Source organism: Salvelinus fontinalis, chromosome 19 (assembly GCF_029448725.1).
Source record: "Salvelinus fontinalis isolate EN_2023a chromosome 19, ASM2944872v1, whole genome shotgun sequence".
NCBI classification, from domain to species: Eukaryota; Metazoa; Chordata; class Actinopteri; order Salmoniformes; family Salmonidae; genus Salvelinus; species Salvelinus fontinalis.
The window spans coordinates 36,776,299-36,799,438 of record NC_074683.1 but is presented as its reverse complement, the minus strand read 5'-3'; the positions used below and the strand labels follow the sequence as shown (position 1 = coordinate 36,799,438).

General features: G+C 44.7%; 1 protein-coding gene across 1 annotated transcript in view; it reads right to left on the bottom strand.

Moving 5' to 3' along the window:
• The window catches only part of LOC129816675 (aryl hydrocarbon receptor-like), a 76,660-nt gene that overhangs the window by 32,337 nt on the left and 21,183 nt on the right, over positions 1 to 23,140 (bottom strand). The window contains exon 2 of the mRNA XM_055871439.1: positions 22,937 to 23,124. Coding sequence (XP_055727414.1) covers positions 22,937 to 23,124 — 188 coding nt within the window. The remainder of the gene's footprint in view (positions 1 to 22,936; positions 23,125 to 23,140) is intronic.

Sequence of the window (23,140 nt, the reverse complement as noted above, 5' to 3'; positions counted from 1 at the left end):
TGGGTTCACTGCGGGACTAGCCTGGTCCCATTGGGTTCACTGCGGGACTAGCCTAGTCCTATTGGGTTCACTGCGGGACTAGCCTGGTCCCATTGGGTTCACAGGCGGCTAGCCTGGTCCCATTGGGTTCACTGCGGGACTAGCCTGGTCCCATTGGGTTCACTGCGGGACTAGCCTAGTCCCATTGGGTTCACTGAGGGACTAGCCTGGTCCTATTGGGTTCACTGCGGGACTAGCCTGGCTCTATTGGGTCTGCGGTAATGGGAAACCTTCAGGCCTCTCCTCCTCAGCTGCAGGAACACCACTGACCTCCCCAGTCTGGCAGCCAAGTGACAACCCAGGAGAACAGTAACCATACAGTACTACATGGTGACAACCCAGGAGAACAGTAACCATACAGTACTACATGGTGACAACCCAGGAGAACAGTAACCATACAGTACTACATGGTGACAACCCAGGAGAAGAGTAACCATACAGTACTACATGGTGACAACCCAGGAGAGTAGTAACCATACAGTACTACATGGTGACAACCCAGGAAAACAGTAACCATACAGTACTACATAGTGACAACCCAGGAGAACAGTAACCATACAGTACTACATGGTGACAACCCAGGAGAACAGTAACCATACAGTACTACATGGTGACAACCCAGGAGAACAGTAACCATACAGTACTACATGGTGACAACCCAGGAGAGTAGTAACCATACAGTACTACATGGTGACAACCCAGGAGAACAGTAACCATACAGTACTACATGGTGACAACCCAGGAGAACAGTAACCATACAGTACTACATGGTGACAACCCAGGAGAACAGTAACCATACAGTACTACATGGTGACAACCCAGGAGAACAGTAACCATACAGTACTACATGGTGACAACCCAGGAGAGCAGTAACCATACAGTACTACATGGTGACAACCCAGGAGAGTAGTAACCATACAGTACTACATGTTGACAACCCAGGAGAACAGTAACCATACAGTACTACATGGTGACAACCCAGGAGAACAGTAACCATACAGTACTACATGGTGACAACCCAGGAGAACAGTAACGATACAGTACTACATGGTGACAACCCAGGAGAGTAGTAACCATACAGTACTACATGGTGACAACCCAGGAGAGTAGTAACCATACAGTACTACATGGTGACAACCCAGGAGAACAGTAACCATACAGTACTACATGGTGACAACCCAGGAGAACAGTAACCATACAGTACTACATGGTGACAACCCAGGAGAACAGTAACCATACAGTACTACATGGTGACAACCCAGGAGAACAGTAACCATACAGTACTACATGGTGACAACCCAGGAGAACAGTAACCATACAGTACTACATGGTGACAACCCAGGAGAACAGTAACCATACAGTACTACATGGTGACAACCCAGGAGAACGGTAACCATACAGTACTACATGGTGACAACCCAGGAGAACGGTAACCATACAGTACTACATGGTGACAACCCAGGAGAACGGTAACCATACAGTACTACATGGTGACAACCCAGGAGAACAGTAACCATACAGTACTACATGGTGACAACCCAGGAGAACAGTAACCATACAGTACTACATGGTGACAACCCAGGAGAACAGTAACCATACAGTACTACATGGTGACAACCCAGGAGAACAGTAACCATACAGTACTACATGGTGACAACCCAGGAGAACAGTAACCATACAGTACTACATGGTGACAACCCAGGAGAACAGTAACCATACAGTACTACATGGTGACAACCCAGGAGAACAGTAACCATACAGTACTACATGGTGACAACCCAGGAGAACAGTAACCATACAGTACTACATGGTGACAACCCAGGAGAACAGTAACCATACAGTACTACATGGTGACAACCCAGGAGAACAGTAACCATACAGTACTACATGGTGACAACCCAGGAGAACAGTAACCATACAGTACTACATGGTGACAACCCAGGAGAACAGTAACCATACAGTACTACATGGTGACAACCCAGGAGAACAGTAACCATACAGTACTACATGGTGACAACCCAGGAGAACAGTAACCATACAGTACTACATGGTGACAACCCAGGAGAACAGTAACCATACAGTACTACATGGTGACAACCCAGGAGAACAGTAACCATACAGTACTACATGGTGACAACCCAGGAGAACGGTAACCATACAGTACTACATGGTGACAACCCAGGAGAACAGTAACCATACAGTACTACATGGTGACAACCCAGGAGAACAGTAACCATACAGTACTACATGGTGACAACCCAGGAGAACAGTAACCATACAGTACTACATGGTGACAACCCAGGAGAACAGTAACCATACAGTACTACATGGTGACAACCCAGGAGAACAGTAATCATACAGTACTACATGGTGCACCACCACACATAACAGTGCAATAAACGTTAGCAGTTAACAACAGAAACAAAAGAAAGAACACAGAACCTAGAACACAGAACCTAGAACACAGAACACAGAACCTAGAACACAGAACACCCGTTGGAAAGAAAACTAGAGTAAAAATAAACAGGGTGCTGCTAAGGGCCCACTTACTATCACCAACATGGGTTGGAGGCTCCAGATTTTGGACTGAATTGGCCTGTCTTGCAGTGTGTGTTTTGGAGAGTGTGCCTGTCAGAGAGAGGCGGTAGGGCTACACAGTAGGTAGAGTGGAGTGTTTGTCATGCGGTCTGATGTTTTGTCTGTTTGGTCGTTTGACACACTGCTTTTTTTGCCTGGGAGTTTGTTCAGAGACTTGAGCCTGAGCAGCGTTCAGTATGTGTGTGTGCTTGTTAATGTCTGTTTCTAGATGTGCATGACTTTGTGTGAGCGTGTTTACATTCACCTATGTGTGGTGTGTGTGTGTGTACTGTGTAGGCGCTTGCCAAGAGGAGTCAGGCAGGGGGGTGTGGGTTCCCCCTAAAAGCATTGCGTGACTAGAGTGGATGGACGGCCTGGGGAGAGGCCACATCCTGGGATTTTCCTGCGGAGGCTGCTCAGATAAGGGAATCGTTCTTGTCGGTATTGCTTACAAAAGCCCTAGGGGCCCATGCGTGAGGAGGGTGTGTGTGTGTGTGTGTGTGTATGTGTGTGTGTGTGTGTGTGTGTGTGTAAGCTGCTATATGCTTGCAATGAGAAAACCTGTCTTTGGAACAGACTCAAGGTTTAACACAATCAACACCCGACACTGCCAGACCGGCTGGACTGTTTTTGCGAGCATCATTTTGTGTGGTCTCAGTCTAGTGGTCATCCAGATAGTTCCAGAACCTCACAACTCCTACAATGTTCTCTCTGTATTTGTTCTTTCTCAGTTCAGCAGTAATTACAAAAGTATGTACGACAAATACATGTAGGAATGCAGGACATTTAAAACTTGTAGTGTATTTTGAGGTTTCTGAAATTTCCACTTCCACATTTCTCTTATGAAAAATGTATCAACTCCTACAAAAATGTCCATGAGTTATAATCCACATAATAATTCACATTTTCTGTTGCTGTAGGATTATTTTCCTGCTGTAGCAAACTGGCTCAAATTAAGATCCTACATCTGTAAAAGACATGCATTTTCATGATGTAAAAGAACTGCATTGATTACTGATAGGACTCTTATCCTTCACACAGTCAGCTGCTTATGCAACCCCTTCCCATAATGCCAGCATTCTCTTTTACGATCACAGATGAGCCACGAAACAAAGACAAGCTCGCATCAATTTTCTCATGAAAGCTTTGAACGAAAGCCACAGCTGATTTGAAGACAGAGGCTTTTCAAAGAGCCTGAATGGGCCTACATAAGGCCTCTATTATCTACTAGGAAAACCAAAAGACGTCTGTTCACAGTCCATTATATGTTTACTCAGCATACACCTCAATTCACAGCCCCTGGTTCATTCCTGTCAGCATACATTCATGCGTACAACCAGGTGATTAAGTTTAAATAACAGTAAGCAAATACATGATTAAGTTAAAGGTTTGGCAGCAGCTAGACACGACCGTACCAAAGAATAGCTAACAAATCAATCTCCCTTTCCGCCCTCCAAGCGTTACTAAAACAAGCAGCAGAAGTGTCTGATTTTAATCCAAATATTTTATGAGTATATCTGATATCATCAACCACCCAATGACATTTGACTAGAGAGAATAGGATGTTTTGACCCTATTCTACCATGGCTGATTGTCCATGTCAGTGTTTTTCTGTAAGCCTGGCTATGAAATCCGACTCCGCTCTGAGAGAGCCTTTAACTAGCAGCCCACTGTGGAGGATTCTAGAACTGTAGAACAAGCGTTTTGATGTTTGATGTTTCCTCGATGTGATTCCCTCCAGGCAAGAGGAGTGACTTTCTTTCATTCAGAGTAGGATGAACTGGCATAGCCCTTAAAGAAGTTGACATCTTTTCAACAGTATTTAATTAACTGAAAGAGGGGGAGGTAATACAGCTGGGTTGGCTATTTAGGAGAGCTTTGTCTACAGTATATTATGTACATGAAAGACATGACTTAAAAACCCATCAAGGTAGTGCATTGTGTTGCCTGAATACACTGGATTCATACTTAAATCTGGACCTCCAAGATAAGAGAGTAGATTTATGTAAGAGAGACCGCGCTAGCCAGAAAGAGAGACCGTGCTAGCCAGAAAGAGAGACCGTGCTAGCCAGAAAGAGAGACCGTGCTAGCCAGAAAGAGAGACCGTGCTAGCCAGAAAGAGAGACCGTGCTAGCCAGAAAGAGAGACCGCGCTAGCCAGAAAGAGAGACCGCGCTAGCCAGAAAGAGAGACCATGCTAGCCAGAAAGAGAGACCATGCTAGCCAGAAAGAGAGACCGCGCTAGCCAGAAAGAGAGACCGCGCTAGCCAGAAAGAGAGACCGTGCTAGCCAGAAAGAGAGACCGTGCTAGCCAGAAAGAGAGACCGCGCTAGCCAGAAAGAGAGACCGCGCTAGCCAGAAAGAGAGACCGCGCTAGCCAGAAAGAGAGACCGTGCTAGCCAGAAAGAGAGGCCGCGCTAGCCAGAAAGAGAGACCGTGCTAGCCAGAAAGAGAGACCGTGCTAGCCAGAAAGAGAGACCGTGCTAGCCAGAAAGAGAGACCATGCTAGCCAGAGAGACCGCGGTAGCCAGAGAGACCGTTCTAGAATCCTCTAATGGTGTTTGTGACAGACAGAGGAGGCCACAGTGGGCCGCGGTAGCCAGAGAGACCGTGCTAGCCAGAAAGAGAGACCGCGTTAGCCAGAGAGACCGTGCTAGCCAGAAAGAGAGACTGAGTACCAGCTCTTAAAAGACTGAAAGGAGCTCTAAAATAGAGAATAATAGAGAAAATGTTTAATGCAGTTGACGGTCAGATGAAAGTCAGATTGTGCAAGAAAGTGAGTTAATGAGTATAAAGGAAAGTGCAAGATGTTGTCATAGCGAGAGAAAGGGGCTGGGAGGGTAGTGGGGGGAGGAGGGTGGCGGCACAGCGTCAGAAAGAGGGAGAGAAATTAAACCATGCCAGCTATGCATACGGGAATATTATCTTGATTTGAAAACATTTAGTTCTAGCAGATCTAGAACACAGATCTCTATTCTCACGCAGGTGTGCAGGAAGGGGTGGGTATAACGACACAGAGAGAGCCAATGGTGTGAGCCAGCTTCCCTATAAGGCCATCCCTCAGGCATTCACTTGATTAATGTTCCTGTTACTTCCTGTTATGACTGGAGGGAAAGAAAACATATTCTGTTACTTCCTGTTATGACCGGAGTGGAGGAAACATCTTCTGTTACTTCCTGTTATGACCGGAGGGAAAGGCAACATCTTCTATTACTTCCTGTTATGACAGGAGGGTAGGAAACATATTATGTTACTTCCTATTATGACAGAAGGGAAAGGAAACATCTGTTACTTCCTGTTATGACCAGAGGAACAGGAATCATATTTTGTTATGACTGTTATGACTGTAGGGAAAGGAAACATATTCTGCCTTTTATCACAGTGCAGTATAGTACAGGTATTTTGGAGATTGGGAAAATGCTTTTCTTATAAGGCAAAAGTTTAATTGTTTGTCAGGATAAATTTGGCTGTTGCCTGAAGAAATGTTGCCAATTCGTTTTCATAACTTGTTAGAAGCACTGCATTATGGAGAATTGCACATGAAAGTCAACTAAGCCAACCAGGATGAGGTTCATCAAGGTAAATAAGCAGTGTTTAGGCACGATTCATAACTAAATGTGAGAGATGCATTGAACAATTTGAGATATTCTCTATGTCTGTTCACAGATATTGTGGGATGGGGGCACAACAAAGGATAGGAATCTTCCTCCTTGGCAAAAGTGATTACCATCTGGCAACCCAAACTAAGTAGCAGTTTCCCTGCCTCACGTGTGCATGTAGTCTGTGCTTGGTGTCCTCTACATATCATACTACCACTCTGATCAATATCGCCTTCCAGGCAGTTCAAGGCTGGGAGAAGGAGCCCATTGTGCCAGGATGGAGGGGAATAGCTTGCAGACAAAAAACCACGCTGAAATTGGCCCACAGTGCCTTCGGAAAAGACTCCTTTACTTTTCCCACATTTTGTTATGTTACAGTCTTATTCTAAAATGGATTTGAAAAAAGTCCTCAGCAATCTACACACAATACCCCATAACGACACAGCAAAACCAGTTTTTTTTTTGCAAATGTATTAAAAATAAAAACAGAAATACCAGAAGTATTCAGACCGTTTGATATGAGACTCGAAATTGAGCTCAGGTGCATCCTGTTTCCATTGATCATCCTTGAGATGTTTCTACAACTTAATTGGAGTCCACCTGTGGTAAATTCAATTGATTGGACATGATTTGGGAAGTTACACACCTGTCTATATAAGGTCCCACAGTTGACAGTGCATGTCAGAGCAAAAACCAAGCCATGAGGTCTAAGGAATTATCTGTAGAGCTCCGAGACAGGATTGTGTCGAGGAACAGATCTGGAGAAGGGTTCCAAAACATTTCTGCAGCATTGAAGGTCCCCAAGAACACAGCGGCCTCCATCATTCTTAAATGGAAAAAGTTTGAAACTCCCAAGATTCTTCCTAGAGCTGTCCGCCCGGCCAAACTGAGCAATCGGGGAGAAGGGCCTTGGTCAGGGAGGTGACCAATAACCCGATGGTCATTCTGACAGAGCTCCAGAGTTCCTCTGTGGAGATGGGGAAACCTTCCAGAAGGACAACCATCTCTGCAGCACTCCACCAATCAGGCCTTTATGTTAGAGTGACCAGACGGAAGCCACTCTTCAGTAAAAGGCAGGAGTTTTCCAAAAGACATCGAAAGACTCTCAGACTATGAGAAACAAGATTGTCTGGTCTGATGAAACCAAGATATAACTTTTTGGACCGGAATGCCAAGTGTCACGTCTGGAGGAATCCTGGCACCATCCCTACGATGAAGCATGGTTGTGGCAGCACAATGCTGTGGGGATGTTTTTCAGTGACAGAGAGACTAGTCAGGATCGAGGGAAAGATGAACGGAGCAAAGTACAGAGAGATCCTAGGGGGCGGCAGGTAGCTTAGTGGTTATAGTATTTGGCCAGTAACTGAAAGGTTGCTAGGTCGAATCCCTGAGCTGACAAGGTAAAAATGTGTCGTTCTGCCCCTGAGCAAGGCAGTTAGCCCACTGTTCCCCGGTAAACCGTCATTGTAAATAAGAATTTGTTCTTAACTGACTTGCCTAGTTAAATTGAAAAAAAGAATCCTTGATGAAAACCTGCTCCAAAGCGCTCAGGACCTCAGACTGGGGCGAAGGTTCGGGACAAGTCTCTGAATGTCCTTGGGTGGCCCAACCAGAGCCCGGACTTGAACCCGATTGAACATCTTTGGAGAGACCTGAAAATAGCTGTGCACAACGCTCCCCGTCCAACCTGACAGAGCTTTGGAGGATCTGCAGAGAAGAACGGGATAAACTCTCCAAATACAGGTGTGCCAAGCTTGTAGCGTCATACCCAAGAAGACTCGATGCTGTAATCACTGCCAAAGGTTCTTCAACAAAGTACTGAGTAAAGGATGTGATATTTAATCTTTACATTTTTAATCGATTAGCAAAAATGTCTAAAAACCTGATTTTGCTTTGTCATTATGGGGTATTGTGTGTAGATTGATGAGGGATAAAAGCAATGTAATACATTTTAGAATAAACGTAACAAAATGTGGAAAAAGTCAACGGGCCTGAATACTTTGCGAAGGCACTGCATATGTCCTGTCTACAATTAGTCCCTCTGATCAGATAGTGATGGTGGTGAGTAACAGTGGAGGGTATTATGCTTGATAGGGTGTGAGTGGTCATGGTGGCTTATATTCCTTATGTGACCTTCCCTTTCAGAGAAGAGAATGTGGTCAATGTGAGCCATGTTAGATTGTTACATTTACATTTTAGTCATTTAGCAGATGCTCGTATCCAGAGCAACTTACAGGAGCAATTAGAGTTAGGTGCCTTGCTCAAGGGAACAGACAGATTTTTCACCTAGTCGGCTTGGGGATTCAAACCAGCGACCTTTCGGTTACTGGCCCAATAACCTTACATAGCAGGCATAAATGCCTGAAACTAGATCCCCGACATACTGGTCTTGACCAGAAGAAGAAAAAAAAAACTGTCTGGGGAGGTTCTCTTCAGCACTGTTCAACCAATCCAGTAAATGTGGAGGAGGAGCTAAGATGGGAGTGTCACCTTGTTTAATGTCCCTAAGCGGAAGTCACGTCACAGGCCTGTTTTCCATTTTCCATGAAAACCGAAACATCGGGTTGTTGGGGACTCGGCAGAGTCTACTGGCCCAACGCTCTTAACTGCTACGCTAACTCCGCGACCTGCATGGCACCCCCACGGCCACATCAGACAAAATATAACCGTTCTCCCAAAACAGGCTCCCCTTGTTGTTATGTCATGCTTGTTAGCATCACAAAATGTTGTTTGTTTTCTTCTGAATTCTTTGCTGTTCTAAAGGAGGGGGAATTGGTGTCATCTTTCCTAGCTTGTATTTTGTTGTTGATATTTCACAATTCTTCAATGCCCTGAGAGATATGACTCACAGAAAGACTAATGCATCCTCCATGTTTCTGATTGCCTGACAATTCTCTATAAAGCTCTGAATTGGGTCATAGTCTGTTGATTATAGCTTTTTTTTTTTTTTAAACAGTGATCATCGGTGGAATTTGTTAAATGTCAGAGTATAAACCATGGTAGCAGGCCAGCCTGGAAAGAGCAAAAAACAACATACAGGCAGACAATGAGGGAGAAGGAGGACAACGGCAGTGAGAGGGAGGACAACGGCAGTGAGAGGGAGGACAACGGCAGTGAGAGGGAGGACAACGGCAGTGAGAGGGAGGACAACGACAGTGAGAGGGAGGACAACGACAGTGAGAGGGAGGACAACGACAGTGAGAGGGAGGACAACGGCAGTGAGAGGGAGGACAACGGCAGTGAGAGGGAGGACAACGACAGTGAGAGGGAGGACAACGGCAGTGAGAGGGAGGACAACGGCAGTGAGAGGGAGGACAACGACAGTGAGAAGGGTGAAGGAGGACAACGGCAGTGAGAGGGTGAAGGAGGACAACGGCAGTGAGAGGGTGAAGGAGGACAACGGCAGTGAGAGGGTGAAGGAGGACAACGGCAGTGAGAGGGTGAAGGAGGACAACGGCAGTGAGAGGGTGAAGGAGGACAACGGCAGTGAGAGGGTGAAGGAGGACAACGGCAGTGAGAGGGTGAAGGAGGACAACGGCAGTGAGAGGGTGAAGGAGGACAACGGCAGTGAGAGGGTGAAGGAGGACAACAGCAGTGAGAGGGTGAAGGAGGACAACGGCAGTGGATCTACTGAAGGTTTGACCACCACCTGCCTCCCTCAGGTCAACCTTCCAACAAAAGATGACTAATCATAAACTATGCCCTTTCTTACTGTATGTTAGTTACCTAGGTTATACTTCAATCAAACTGGATTGTTTTTGGGGACCAATCTTAATGCCTGTGTCCTGGGCAGAATGGTGTGCATGTTCCAACGTCTAACGTTCTTCGGATAAAAAAAAAGGCATTAAAGGGGGGTATGGTGTCAGCAGTGGGACCAGAACACCAAATTCGGTTTGTAGAAATGAAAACATAATTAAAACGATGGATTCTCACGCTATACTGAAAGGCAAACCACTGAGTGAGAGCCAACAGGCAATAAAAATAAAACCTGTCACTTCAATAAAATGGCTTCTCTCGGATATGTTGATATTGGATTGACAGGTGAATTACAACTGGAGTTTAAAGAGTTTTACACAAATCAGCTTGGACTGATGATCAGTTAATCATGATTCAATAACAAACGACAAGACCTCTCCAAAACAAAGGCTCTTGCCTCGCCCAAGGCTCTTGCCTCGCCTTTAGAGGTCACAGGTTCTTGCCTCGCTCAAGTAGCACATTTTGTTACGTTACAGCCTTATGTTGAAATGGATGAAATAATTTTTTCCCCCTCATCAATCTAGACACAATACTCCATAACGACTAAGCAAAAACTTAGTCGTTTTTTGCAATTTTTGGCAATTTTTTTGCTCGGGTACATCCTGTTTCCAGTGATTATCCTAGAGATGTTTCTACAACTTGGGAGTCCACCTGTGGTAAATACAATTGATTGGACATGACTTAGAAGAAAGGCACACATCTGTCTATATAAGGTCCCACAGTTGACAGTGGATGTCTGAGCAAAAACCAAGCCATGAGGTCGAAGGAATTGTCCATAGAGCTCCAAGACAGGATTGTGTAGAGGCACAAAACTGAGGAATGGTACCAAAAAAATTCTGCTGCATTGAAGGTCCCCAAGAACACAGTGGCCTCCATTATTCTTAAATGGAATAAGTTTGGAACTACCAAGACTTTACCTAGCGCTGTCCGCCTGGCCAAACTGAGCAATTGGGGGAGAAGGGCCTTGATCAGGGAGGTGACCAAGAACCCAATGGTCACTCTGGCAGAGCTTCAGAGTTCCTCTGTGGTGGGAGAACCTTCCAAAACCATCTCTGCAGCACTCCACCAATCAGGCCTTTATGGTAGAGTGGCCAGACGGAAGGCACTCCTCAGTAAAAGGCACTTGACAGCCCACTTGGAGACACCTAACGGACTCTCAGACCATGAGAAACAAGATTCTCTGGTCTGATGAAACCAAGATTGAACTCCTTGGCCTGAATGCCAAGCGTCACGTCTGGAGGAAACATGACACCATCCCTACGGTGAAGCATGGTGGTGGCAGAATCATGCTGTGGGGAAGTTTTCAGTGGCAGGGACTGGGAGACAGGTCAGGATCGAGGGAACAATGAACGGAGGAAAGTATAGAGAGATCCTTGATGAAAAACTGCTCCAAAGCATTGTCACCTTCCAACAAGACAACGATCCAAAGCACACAGCCAAGACAACGCAGAAGTGGCTTCAGGACAAGTCTCTGAATGTTCTTGAGAGGCCCAGCGTCATACCAAAGAAGACTTGAGGCTGTAATCGCTGCCAAACGTGCTTCAAGAAAGTACTGAGTAAAGGGTCTGAATACTTATGTAAATGTGATATCAGTTTTTTTTTTAATTATCCATTTGGAAAATAATTCTAAAAACCAGTTTTTGCTATTATGGAGTATTGTGTGTAGATTGATGAGAGAAAAGAACAACTATTTAATACATTTTAGAATAAGACTAACAACAAAATTAACTTTCTGTATGTACTGTATGTGGGTGAGTTGTGGACATTCCATTTACAGCTACAATGGCAAACAGACATAGAGGATGTTTACAATGAACTTGAACAGGCGGTCCATTATTTTCTACGCTTTTTTTTTTACAGTGACACACAATGTGTCGCCAGGAGAATGTCCTACAAGAGTTACAAAACATCTACCGTTTTCTCATGGAGTCAAGCTACAATGCCAGGATACACATATGTTGTTTTCAAATCAGTTTGGGCCATATCAGCTCTTTCTAGTCAGCTGCTTCTTTAGAGAGCCCTATATAGGACTATATGTAGTTGTGCTGACTGGAGGCACTATAAAGGACTATCTATATTGCTGCCAAGGAAAATACCCTCTGAAACCATGCAGCGAACTTGAACACTTGTTGTTGTGCGTCCACTCAGCCAATGGCATGAGGACCAACACTTTTGGTTGATCTAAGGAAGATAAAGAACAGAGATACATTTGTCCAGATCGCAGATGTTAATTAGACCCAGTACATACATCTGTATACTACATGTATGCCTCACTATTGTGCTCCTGCGAGAATAAGATAAATATATTATATAATGGTGCCGTGTGTAATGTTTTCACCAGAAAACATTCAATGGGAACGGCGCATGATTCTTTTTGCTACTGTTCTAAGTCCATACTCTTCTGTGATCGCTGACCCCTTTGAGATATCCAACTACACTACATAACACAATACAATAACACGGTCTCTGGGAATTCAACCCGTCCGACGGAAACATAAGACAATGAATGACATCACAATGAATGATATCAAAGCTCTTTGGTTACTTCACCGTAGGGACCATAAGACAATGCGATGTGCGATGATGTAATCTGATATTGTCAAGTGTATAAATGACCTTGCATCCATTGTTGACTCATATCAAATTAAGAATGAAAATCAATGCAACCCGAGGCCCTTTGAGCTCTGATTAAAAGTTGACCAGCCTGGTCTTTAAAACACCATGTCATGCAAGGCTAAATTGGCATGGACACTATGCTCTTTAAACTTGTTGACCGGCTGGGCCTGAGACAAGTGTGCATCGTTTCAGCTGCAGCTTATCCACAACGTGTGGATGCCATAGGAGGGTCAAAGTGTTAGGGGTAACATTGGCATGTGCTGTATGCCCATAAACATGCCACTCATAGCAGTATGGGAATGCCGCTGCATCGCTGCGGTGTCACCATCTGTCTGTTCCTCCAGCACATGATAATAACGGGGAAGTAGCTTCACAGTGTCAGGAGAAAAAAAACCTGACCGTTATATACGGGACGGGTCCAGTGCCCTTGAAGCTGCCATTGCACAAATGTGTGCTGGCATTGGATGTGTGTGTGTGTGTGTGTGTGTGTGTGTGTGTGTGTGTGTGTGTGTGTGTGTGTGTGTGTGTGTGTGTGTGTGTGTGTGTGTGTGTGTGTGTGTGTGTGTGTGTGTGTGTGTGTGTGTGTGTACTGTAAAAGATCCCTCCCGTGGACGAAGGCACACACTGCCAGTAGGAGTGTGTAGGGAGTTGTGGGTCACACACTGCCAGTAGGAGTGTGTAGGGAGTTGTGGGTCACACAGTGCCAGTAGTAGTGTGTAGGGAGTTGTGGGTCACACACTGCCAGTAGGAGTGTGTAGGGAGTTGTGGGTCACACACTGCCAGTAGGAGTGTGTAGGGAGTTGTGGGTCACACACTGCCAGTAGTAGTGTGTAGGGAGTTGTGGGTCACACACTGCCAGTAGGAGTGTGTAGGGAGTTGTGGGTCACACACTGCCAGTAGGAGTGTGTAGTGAGTTGTGGGTCACACACTGCCAGTAGGAGTGTGTAGGGAGTTGTGGGTCACACACTGCCAGTAGTAGTGTGTAGGGAGTTGTGCGTCACACACTGCCAGTAGGAGTGTGTAGGGAGTTGTGGGTCACACACTGCCAGTAGTAGTGTGTAGGGAGTTGTGGGTCACACACTGCCAGTAGTAGTGTGTAGGGAGTTGTGGGTCACACAGTGCCAGTAGGAGTGTGTAGGGAGGCGTGGGTCACACACTGCCAGTAGTAGTGTGTAGGGAGTTGTGGGTCACACAGTGCCAGTAGGAGTGTGTAGGGAGTTGTGGGTCACACACTGCCAGTAGGAGTGTGTAGGGAGTTGTGGGTCACACACTGCCAGTAGGAGTGTGTAGGGAGTTGTGGGTCACACACTGCCAGTAGGAGTGTGTAGGGAGTTGTGGGTCACACACTGCCAGTAGGAGTGTGTAGGGAGTTGTGGGTCACACACTGCCAGTAGGAGTGTGTAGGGAGTTGTGGGTCACACAGTGCCAGTAGGAGTGTGTAGGGAAGCGTGGGTCTTTCATCCAGTCACATTACTCTTTAGGGAGCAGAGAGTGCAGGAGGAACCCACACAAACACATCTATCTTGGCATAACTGTGATTTGACACAGAAATATCAGCTAGCTATCATTAGGTAGGCTAACCAGCTGCAGCTAGTTATTATGCTAGCTAGTTATTATGCTAGCTAGTTATTATGCTAGCTAGTTATTATGCTAGCTAGTTATTATGCTAGCTAGTTATTATGCTAGCTCGCTGCTGTCAGCTTGGTAAACACAAGGTCAGCGCCGGCTTAACTTTTTGTTCACGTCTTCTTCTCTACTTTAGCCCAAATATAACCGAATATAACCAAATATAACCAAATTAGCCATTGTTTGGTGTGATGGAATGGCAAAGACACCCCAAAATTCCACCCACATGAAACCACACCCCAAAGACAACTCTTGTTTGCCTTCAGTCATGGCCGCTAGCATCTTTTAAAATAGCAGGGATGAAAAACGAGGCCAAATCAGGAAGTGCAGTTCTACTTTAAAAAAGTGAAAAAGAAATGACAGAGGAACAACACACCTCAGAGACAGACAGATAGATAGAGAGACAGATAATGAGAGAGAGAAAGAGATAACGAGAAAGAGACAGGGTATCATCTCCCACAGACACATTTATCATTCTCCTCTCTATCCACCTCAACAGACCAGAATCATACTCCAATCCTTCATAGCTCATCTGTGGAATTAGACATGACTAGACATGCATGTCCAAGTCACACACTTACCCCACGCAAAGGTGAGATAAGAACTCGTCTCTGAGAATGAGCCTGTTGGCGTGACTGTCTCTTGTGTGGGAGCGAAAGGGGCGAGAGGGCACTAAGACGTATGGGCAGGAGTCAACTATCTTTAGGAATGTAATCTCCTCTGGTTGAAGATGAGCTGAGCTGCACTCGTTCAACACTAGCGACGCCTACCCATTCTTAACATCAGCAAAGCCTTGTGCTGTACACAGCCCAGGCATATTTCTGAGCTAAATACAGTGTGGGAAGAGAGGGATAGTTCTAACACCTCGTAAACCAATGCCCAGCCCCCTTCAGCACCTCATGTTGGTGCCTATGGCGGTAGAGGTTGAGTTACTGAAGATTCAATGAGAATGTGAATAAATAAGTGCCCATATATGTTATATAACATATAACTGCCCATATACACCATCGTCTAGGGTTCTGGGCAGGGTTGAGAGTGGAAAAGGACATGGAGACTGAGAGGATATGCTGGCGGTGCCAGAGGCGCCAAGATAACTGACTCAGCAAGTCATCTGCCAACGCTCCGGCTTTGATGTCTGTTAACCCTTAATGGCTGACATGTTGAGGGTGTTGGAGTTGGCTTTTCAATGATGAGTCATCTTATGAGTCACTGGACATTGTTCTGTATAATTTAGAACCAAACATTTGGTGTATGTCAGTGTCTTGGTCCTAGTCACAGAATAAGTGTGTGTGTGTGTGCGTGGGGGGGGGACAACAACATGTAAGGATTCTTCAGCTGTCCCCATAGGAGGGCCCTTCTTGGTTCCAGGTAGAACCCTCGGTGGAAAGGAACCCAAAAGGGTTATACCTAGTACCAAAAAGAGTTCTACAAAGGGTTTTCCTCTGAGGACAGAGGACTTTCTCCTATCGATTATCATCAACCACAACAACACATGGTAAAAAGAGTTAAAGATTTGATGATCGGAAATTCACAGAAATGGTTAGATAGAAGGACCACTAAGACATGGTTAACCAAGACAGATGCTGATTGGAGTATTTTGCTATGAGTATTTTTTTAAACAATTATTGTGGTTCAGGAATCATGTTCTTCACAGCCCGTTTATTTAACTATTTTTGTTGACGTATCAGAGAGATTCACTGATGTACAGTAATCCATTTAAATGATACAGTATAATAAAAAGCATCCTATTATGTGGTCTACTAACCAAGTGCATTACTGGAGACAAGTTTGTTGTGGTCTGATTTGAAAGTAAAAATGGACCCAGAGGCTCCAAACATTTGGGTGACTCAGGTTAGACAACCAACATCTTGATTTATCCCTTGTGTCATCTTAAGGGTAAAAAAATAGCCCACCACTATGTGTAACAGCAGAGAAAACCCCCTAAATAATATTTTTTTCAACTTGAAATTTGATAACTCTCCTAGAGGGTACAAAGATTGTCTAACACGGAACCCAAACCGGCTGGGCGCGTGCGCAATCGTGAATACATTTATTTTGTCCCCCCACACAAAACGCGATCACGACACGCAGGTTAAAACAAACTCTGAACCAATTACATTAATTTGGGGACAGGTCGAAAAAGCATTAAACCTTTATGGCAATTTAGCTAGCTAGCTTGCACTTGCTAGCTACTTTGTCCTATTTAGCTAGCTTGCTGTTGCTAGCTAATTTGTCCTGGGTTATAAACATTGTTATTTTACCTGAAATGCACAAGGTCCTCTACTCTGACAATTAATCCACACATAAAACAGTCAACCGAATCATCTCTCGTCCTTCTAAGCTTTTTCTTCTCATGACTTAATATTGCGATTGGCAACTTTCATAAATTAGGTGCATTACCGCCACTGACCTCGTTCGTCTTTCAGTCACCCACGTGGGTATAGCCAATGAGGATATGGCACGTGGGTACCTGCTTCTATAAACCAATGAGGAGATGGGAGAGGCAGGACTTGCAGTGCAATCTATCTATTTTATCCCTTGGCAACGCAGACGCTCGATGGCGCGCGCGACCAGTGTGGGTGCAATAATTGAATAATATAGATTTCTACATTTATTTAGCAACGCTCGTGCACGTGACGTGAGCGATGTAGTCAGCCTGTTAGGGTAATTTTTGACCCGGCAGTTATAAAATAATTTACACACCACAAAAACCACAAAGACACACACACACACATGAGAAATTGAGATTGTGTGCGCTACTGATTGAAATCAGACAAAACTAATGTGCAGCATCTCCCCTCCACGACCCCACACATGACTCATGTTCACAGACAAAATAAACAAAATGTCAGACAAAATAAACATTTATTGAAAGCATTGTTTACTAATGGGGAATGTAGTCAGAGGCTATAAAGGTGCTGCAGATGACAGTCCCCCCAGTTCTCTCTTTGCTGAAGCCATGAGTGCACGTTTCAGAGCCCAACAGGTCGTAGATCTGATTTATTCAGATGTCCAGGAGGAACAAGAGAACAGTGATTTAGAAGAGGAGGAGGTATCTGAAGAAGAGGATGGGGAAGAATACAACCCAGGGCACGGTGCATCATCTTCAGATGAAGAAGAAATAACCCAAGCTGAAAGAGACATTTTTGAAAAGAACAGCAAAATAACATGGTCCTTGTCACCATATGACAACCAAGGCAGGATGGCAGCACAAAATGTCATAAGGACCCCAGGGCCCACAAAACATGCAGTTGCCCAGGACATCGCCTCAACATTCTACATGTTCATCACACCAGCCATCTAAAAAAAATCATCCTGGAGATTACAAATTTGGAGGGTTTCCGTAAATATGGAGACAACTGGAAAAGGATGGATGGGATTGACCTGCGTGCCTACATAGGGCTGCTAATCTTAGCGGGTGTGTATAGGTCCAGAGGCAAGGCTACATGTAGTCTCTGGGATTCAGAGAGTGGAAAGGCGATTTTCCATGCCACGATGTCACTGAGTCTTTCACACTTTCTCAAGAATGCTACGATTTAATAACCGTGAGTCAAGACCTGCAAGATGTGTGAGAGACAAACTGGTGGCCATAAGAGAGGTCTGGGAGAAGTGGGTGGAGCCATACCTCTACAACCCTGGGCCTGAAGTAACAGTGGATGAGCATCTGGATCCATTCAGAGGTACATTTTTATTTTCATATCTGTAATGTAAGTGATTTTCACTGTTCATTTTATTATACACTGCTCAAAAAAATAAAGGGAACACTAAAATAACACATCCTAGATCTGAATGAATGAAATATTCTTATTAAATACTTTTTGCTTTACATAGTTGAATGTGCTGACAACAAAATCACACAAAAATTATCAATGGAAATCAAATTTATCAACCCATGGAGGTCTGGATTTGGAGTCACACTCAAAATTAAAGTGGAAAACCACACTACAGGCTGATCCAACTTTGATGTAATGTCCTTAAAACAAGTCAAAATGAGGCTCCGTAGTGTGTGTGGCCTCCACGTGCCTGTACGACCTTCCTACAACGCCTGGGCATGCTCCTGATGAGGTGGCGGATGGTCTCCTGAGGGATCTCCTCCCAGACCTGGACTAAAGCATCCGCCAACTCCTGGACAGTCTGTGGTGCAACGTGGCGTTGGTGGATGGAGCGAGACATGATGTCCCAGATGTGCTCAATTGGATTCAGGTCTGGGGAACGGGCAGGCCAGTCCATAGCATCAATGCCTTCCTCTTGCAGGAACTGCTGACACAGTCCAGCCACATGAGGTCTAGCATTGTCTTGCATTAGGAGGAACCCAGGGCCAACCGCACCAGCATATGGTCTCACAAGGGGTCTGAGGATCTCATCTCGGTACCTAATGGCAGTCAGGCTACCTCTGGCGAGCACATGGAGGGCTGTGCGGTCCCCCAAAGAAATGCCACCCCACACCATGACTGACCCACCGCCAAATCGGTCATGCTGGAGGATGTTGCAGGCAGCAGAACGTTCTCCACGGCGTCTCCAGACTCTGTCACGTCTGTCACGTGCTCAGTGTGAACCTGCTTGCATCTGTGAAGAGCACAGGGCGCCAGTGGCGAATTTGCCAATCTTGGTGTTCTCTGGCAAATGCCAAACGTCCTGCACGGTGTTGGGCTGTAAGCACAACCCCCACCTGTGGACGTCGGGCCCTCATACCACCCTCATGGAGTCTGTTTCTGACCGTTTGAGCAGACACATGCACATTTGTGGCTTGCTGGAGGTCATTTTGCAGGGCTCTGGCAGTGCTCCACATGCTCCTCCTTGCACAAAGGCGGAGGTAGCGGTCCTGCTGCTGGGTTGTTGCCCTCCTTCGGCCTCCTCCACGTCTCCTGATGTACTGGCCTGTCTCCTGGTAGCGCCTCCATGCTCTGGACACTACGCTGACAGACACAGCAAACCTTCTTGCCACAGCTCGCATTGATGTGCCATCCTGGATGAGCTGCACTACCCGAGCCACTTGTGTGGGTTGTAGACTCCGTCTCATGCTACCACTAGAGTGAAAGCACCGCCAGCATTCAAAAGTGACCAAAACATCAGCCAGGAAGCATAGAAACTGAGAAGTGGTCTGTGGTCACCACCTGCAGAACCACTCCTTTATTGGGGGTGTCTTGCTAATTGCCTATAATTTCCACCTTTTGTCTATTCCATTTTGAACACTGATTGAAATTTATTGTCAATCAGTGTTGCTTCCTAAGTGGACAGTTTGATTTCACAGAAGTGTGATTGACTTGGAGTTACATTGTGTTGTTTAAGTGTTCCCTTTATTTTTTTGAGCAGTGTTTAACTTCTTATGGCTGCAGGGGGCGTATTGAAAAACTGGAAAATATGTGCACATTTTCAAACGGCCTCTTAATCAATTTTTGCTCTTACAATATGCATATATTTACTACTATTGGATAGAAAACAGTCTCTAGTTTCTAAAAACGTTTGAATTATTTCTCTAAGTGGAACAGAACTATTTTTACAGCCCATTTCCTATCCGGAAGTGAGATTTCCAAATGCGAGGTCTCTTTTCAAGAGCTTGTCTATAAAAGGGCATGTCACTTGGGACCATAGAAAACGTCATACGCCTTCCCCTGGCTGTCATGCGGAAGTGAGAGCAGAAAGCACTTGAATATCTCGTTCAGGGAATGAACACAGCCTCTTGGAGTGAGAGGACCGCCATAATTTTTTTTCTCCATGGCGCGAAGTTGGACTTTGTATTGCCTCCTGGAAACGTGTCGTTATACATGAATATAATCTCCGGCTTCGATTTGACTTGATACATGTCACAATATCATCCTAAAGTATTCTTTTTCAATATAGTTTAATTATATTATTGAAATTTATTCGGGACTTTAGACATGATGCGACGCAAGAATTTTGTCAAGATGGAGAGGTTAGCGTCGCACGGCCAGTGTGCTTGCTAATTCAAGAGGGAAATAGTTCGTTCTGGATCCCAAACAAAGACTGTACTGGACAATGGACCCCTTTACAACATTCTGATGGAAAATCAACAAAGATAAGGACCCAATTTGGGATGCTTTTTCATATATCTGTCGAACTGTGCTATGCTACCGTTTGACTAGAATCAATGCTGCCGTGTGCTAGCTAATGTAGTAAGCTAATATAACGATATATTGTTTTTTCGCTGTAAAACACTTCAAAAATCGGAAATATTAGCTCTATTCACACGATCTTTGTCTTTCATTAGCTATCCACCATATATTTTTCTGAAATGTTTTATGATGTGTATTTAGTAGTTGACGTTGGTGTCTGTATTTTCTCTGGCTACTCCCGTGCGATTTCAGACTGTAGCTATGATGGGAGCAGTAATGTAAAACTGATTTATAGCTAAAATATGCACATTTTTTGAACAAAACATAGATTTATTGTGTAACATGTTATAGGACTGTCATCTGAGGTAGTTTTTTCTAGGTTATTTAGGTTGGTTCTAGGTTAGTTAGGTTGGCTTGTGCATGCTACTTGCATCCTACTTGTGCTGTGAAAAATGTCTGTCCTCTTTTTTATTTGGTGGTGAGCTAACATAAATATATGTGGTGTTTTCTCTGTAAAACATTTAAAAAATCGGACATGTTGGCTGGATTGACAAGATGTTTATCTTTCAAATGCTGTATTGGACTTGTTAATGTGTGAAAGTTAAATATTTTAAAAAAATAGATTTTGAATTTCGCGCCCTGCACTTGAAGTGGCTGTTGTCATATTGATCCCGACTGGGGGCTTGCAGCCCAAACAGGATATTGCTGTAATAGCATTGATTTATGTGATTGTTTTTGTGACACGGATACTAATTACTGATAGTAATCTCTTTTGTCAAAAGGTTGCTGTCCTTTCCGGCACTATATGCCCAGCAAGCCAGCAAAGTAGTGCATCAAGATATGGGTGGCCTGTAACGCACAATCCAGCTACGCTTGGAAAATGCTAGTCTACACAGGGAAGCCGACCAGCGGAGGCCCGGAGAAGAACCAGGGGATGCGGGTTGTGCTTGATGTGACAGATGGACTGAGGGGGCACAATGTCATGTATGACAATTTCTTCACCTCTTATGAAGAGGAAGATCAGCATGGTTGGCACAGTTAGAAAGAACAAGCCTGAGCTTCAACCTGCACTCCTCTCAACAAGGGGGAGAAAGGCACTTTCAAAAAAGGGAGCGCCTTGCCCGCACAGCAGCCTCTGCAACACTTGTGAAAGCTGTTCAGGGAGCTGAATCTTGTCCTTATCCACCTAAGGCTGCAGCTGGGGCATGCAAAACGAGGAGATGCCAATTCTGCCCCCCAAAGAAGGACTGTAAAACAAACACTATGTCCTGCACATGTGAGGAATATCTCTGCAAAGTCCATGCACACACACTTGTATACTGTCCTACATGTGCTAATTAGAGTTGATTGATTTATGTTCTTCACGTTTTTGTTTTGTATCTATATTATTTTATTCTTATTTATTGTTGTTGTTTATTAACCTTGTGGGTGGGGGAAATGGTTAAAAAAATGTGAGAACACTAGTATTTTGTAGTTGAATTCCTCATTGTACAGTATATGAGAATATATCACTATGTTACCAAATAAAGTTCAAGACTGTTATTGTTTCCCTTCAATAAAATGCATTTACAACTACTTTTGGCACATTTCTGATACTTTCTTAGACTATACAAGTGCTCTCTTGCCTAAAAAAATGTATATGTACACCTATGCAATAATAATAATAGTTATAATAATAATAAACCTCTAATTTAGGAAAGAAAACAATTATGAGTGGTGTCCACTGATTAAATGCATTCTTTCTGCATTGCGAAGAGGGAAAATCCAGATATTTACAGTTTGTGATGAATGACAGGTTGTTTCTTCATGCAAAATAGATTTGGGGTTTAAAATTCAATTAAGGTGTTTTATATTTTAGTGGTTTAGTGAAGGCGGGTCATTTTTTACCCTTAGGACAAGGGGAGTATGCAGAATGTTAAGAGTACATAAGGGTTATTAATGTCTGCGCTCTGTTGCTGTCCTGCTGCCAACCCACAGGGGGAGCAAGTTCTGTTGCTGTCCTGCTGCCAACCCACGGGGGGAGCAAGTTCTGTTGCTGTCCTGCTGCCAACCCATGGGGGAGCAAGTTCTGTTGCTGTCCTGCTGCCAACCTACGGGGGGAGCGTGCTCTGTGGCTGTCCTGCTGCCAACCCACTGGAGGGTGCAGACTTTCAACAGTACATCAAAATAGTAATGCAACAAGGAAACTCAAATGTGTTTACAAATGGCTAGAATCCGGGCCTAGCGTGCCATAGTAAGTTAGCTAGAATCAGGGCCTAGCGTGCCATAGTAGGTTAGCTAGAATGAGGCTATAGCATGCTATAGTAGATTAGTTCTGAGAGCCAAAGGAAGGCCTGGTACTGCTGTGTATGCTGTGTTGGAGATTCTAGTGTCATTGTTGTCATGTTTACATGTCCTGGGTCAGCTGATGCTCTACTAAATACTGTAGTCTACTACACAACATTTCCTCAAGAGGCTTTAGTTTCTTACTGCATCGGTCTATACTCTTTGGGTTATTTTGACACTGACAGGACATACTGTACACAACACCATTTATTCACCAAGTTCTCTCCTTAACGGCTTTGTAATCCGTAGACTGCACTGATCTTTGATGAGAATGTAAGTTGTTAATTGTCTGGTTGATTAATTTGGTACTTGATATGAAACTCACCTTTGAAGAAGCTCTTCACCTTCAGGTAGCCGACACTGATGCGGAGCACAGAGAGTTTGTCCAGGCGAGAACGCACATCCTCAGGGAATGGTAGGAGGCCTGTCAAACTGTCCAGCTCCCCGTTCAGCCGATCCCGGTGGCGTTTGGATGGGTTCGACTTGACCACATCTGGAGCAGGAGTTTTCTTGCTGAGGGGAAAGGAGA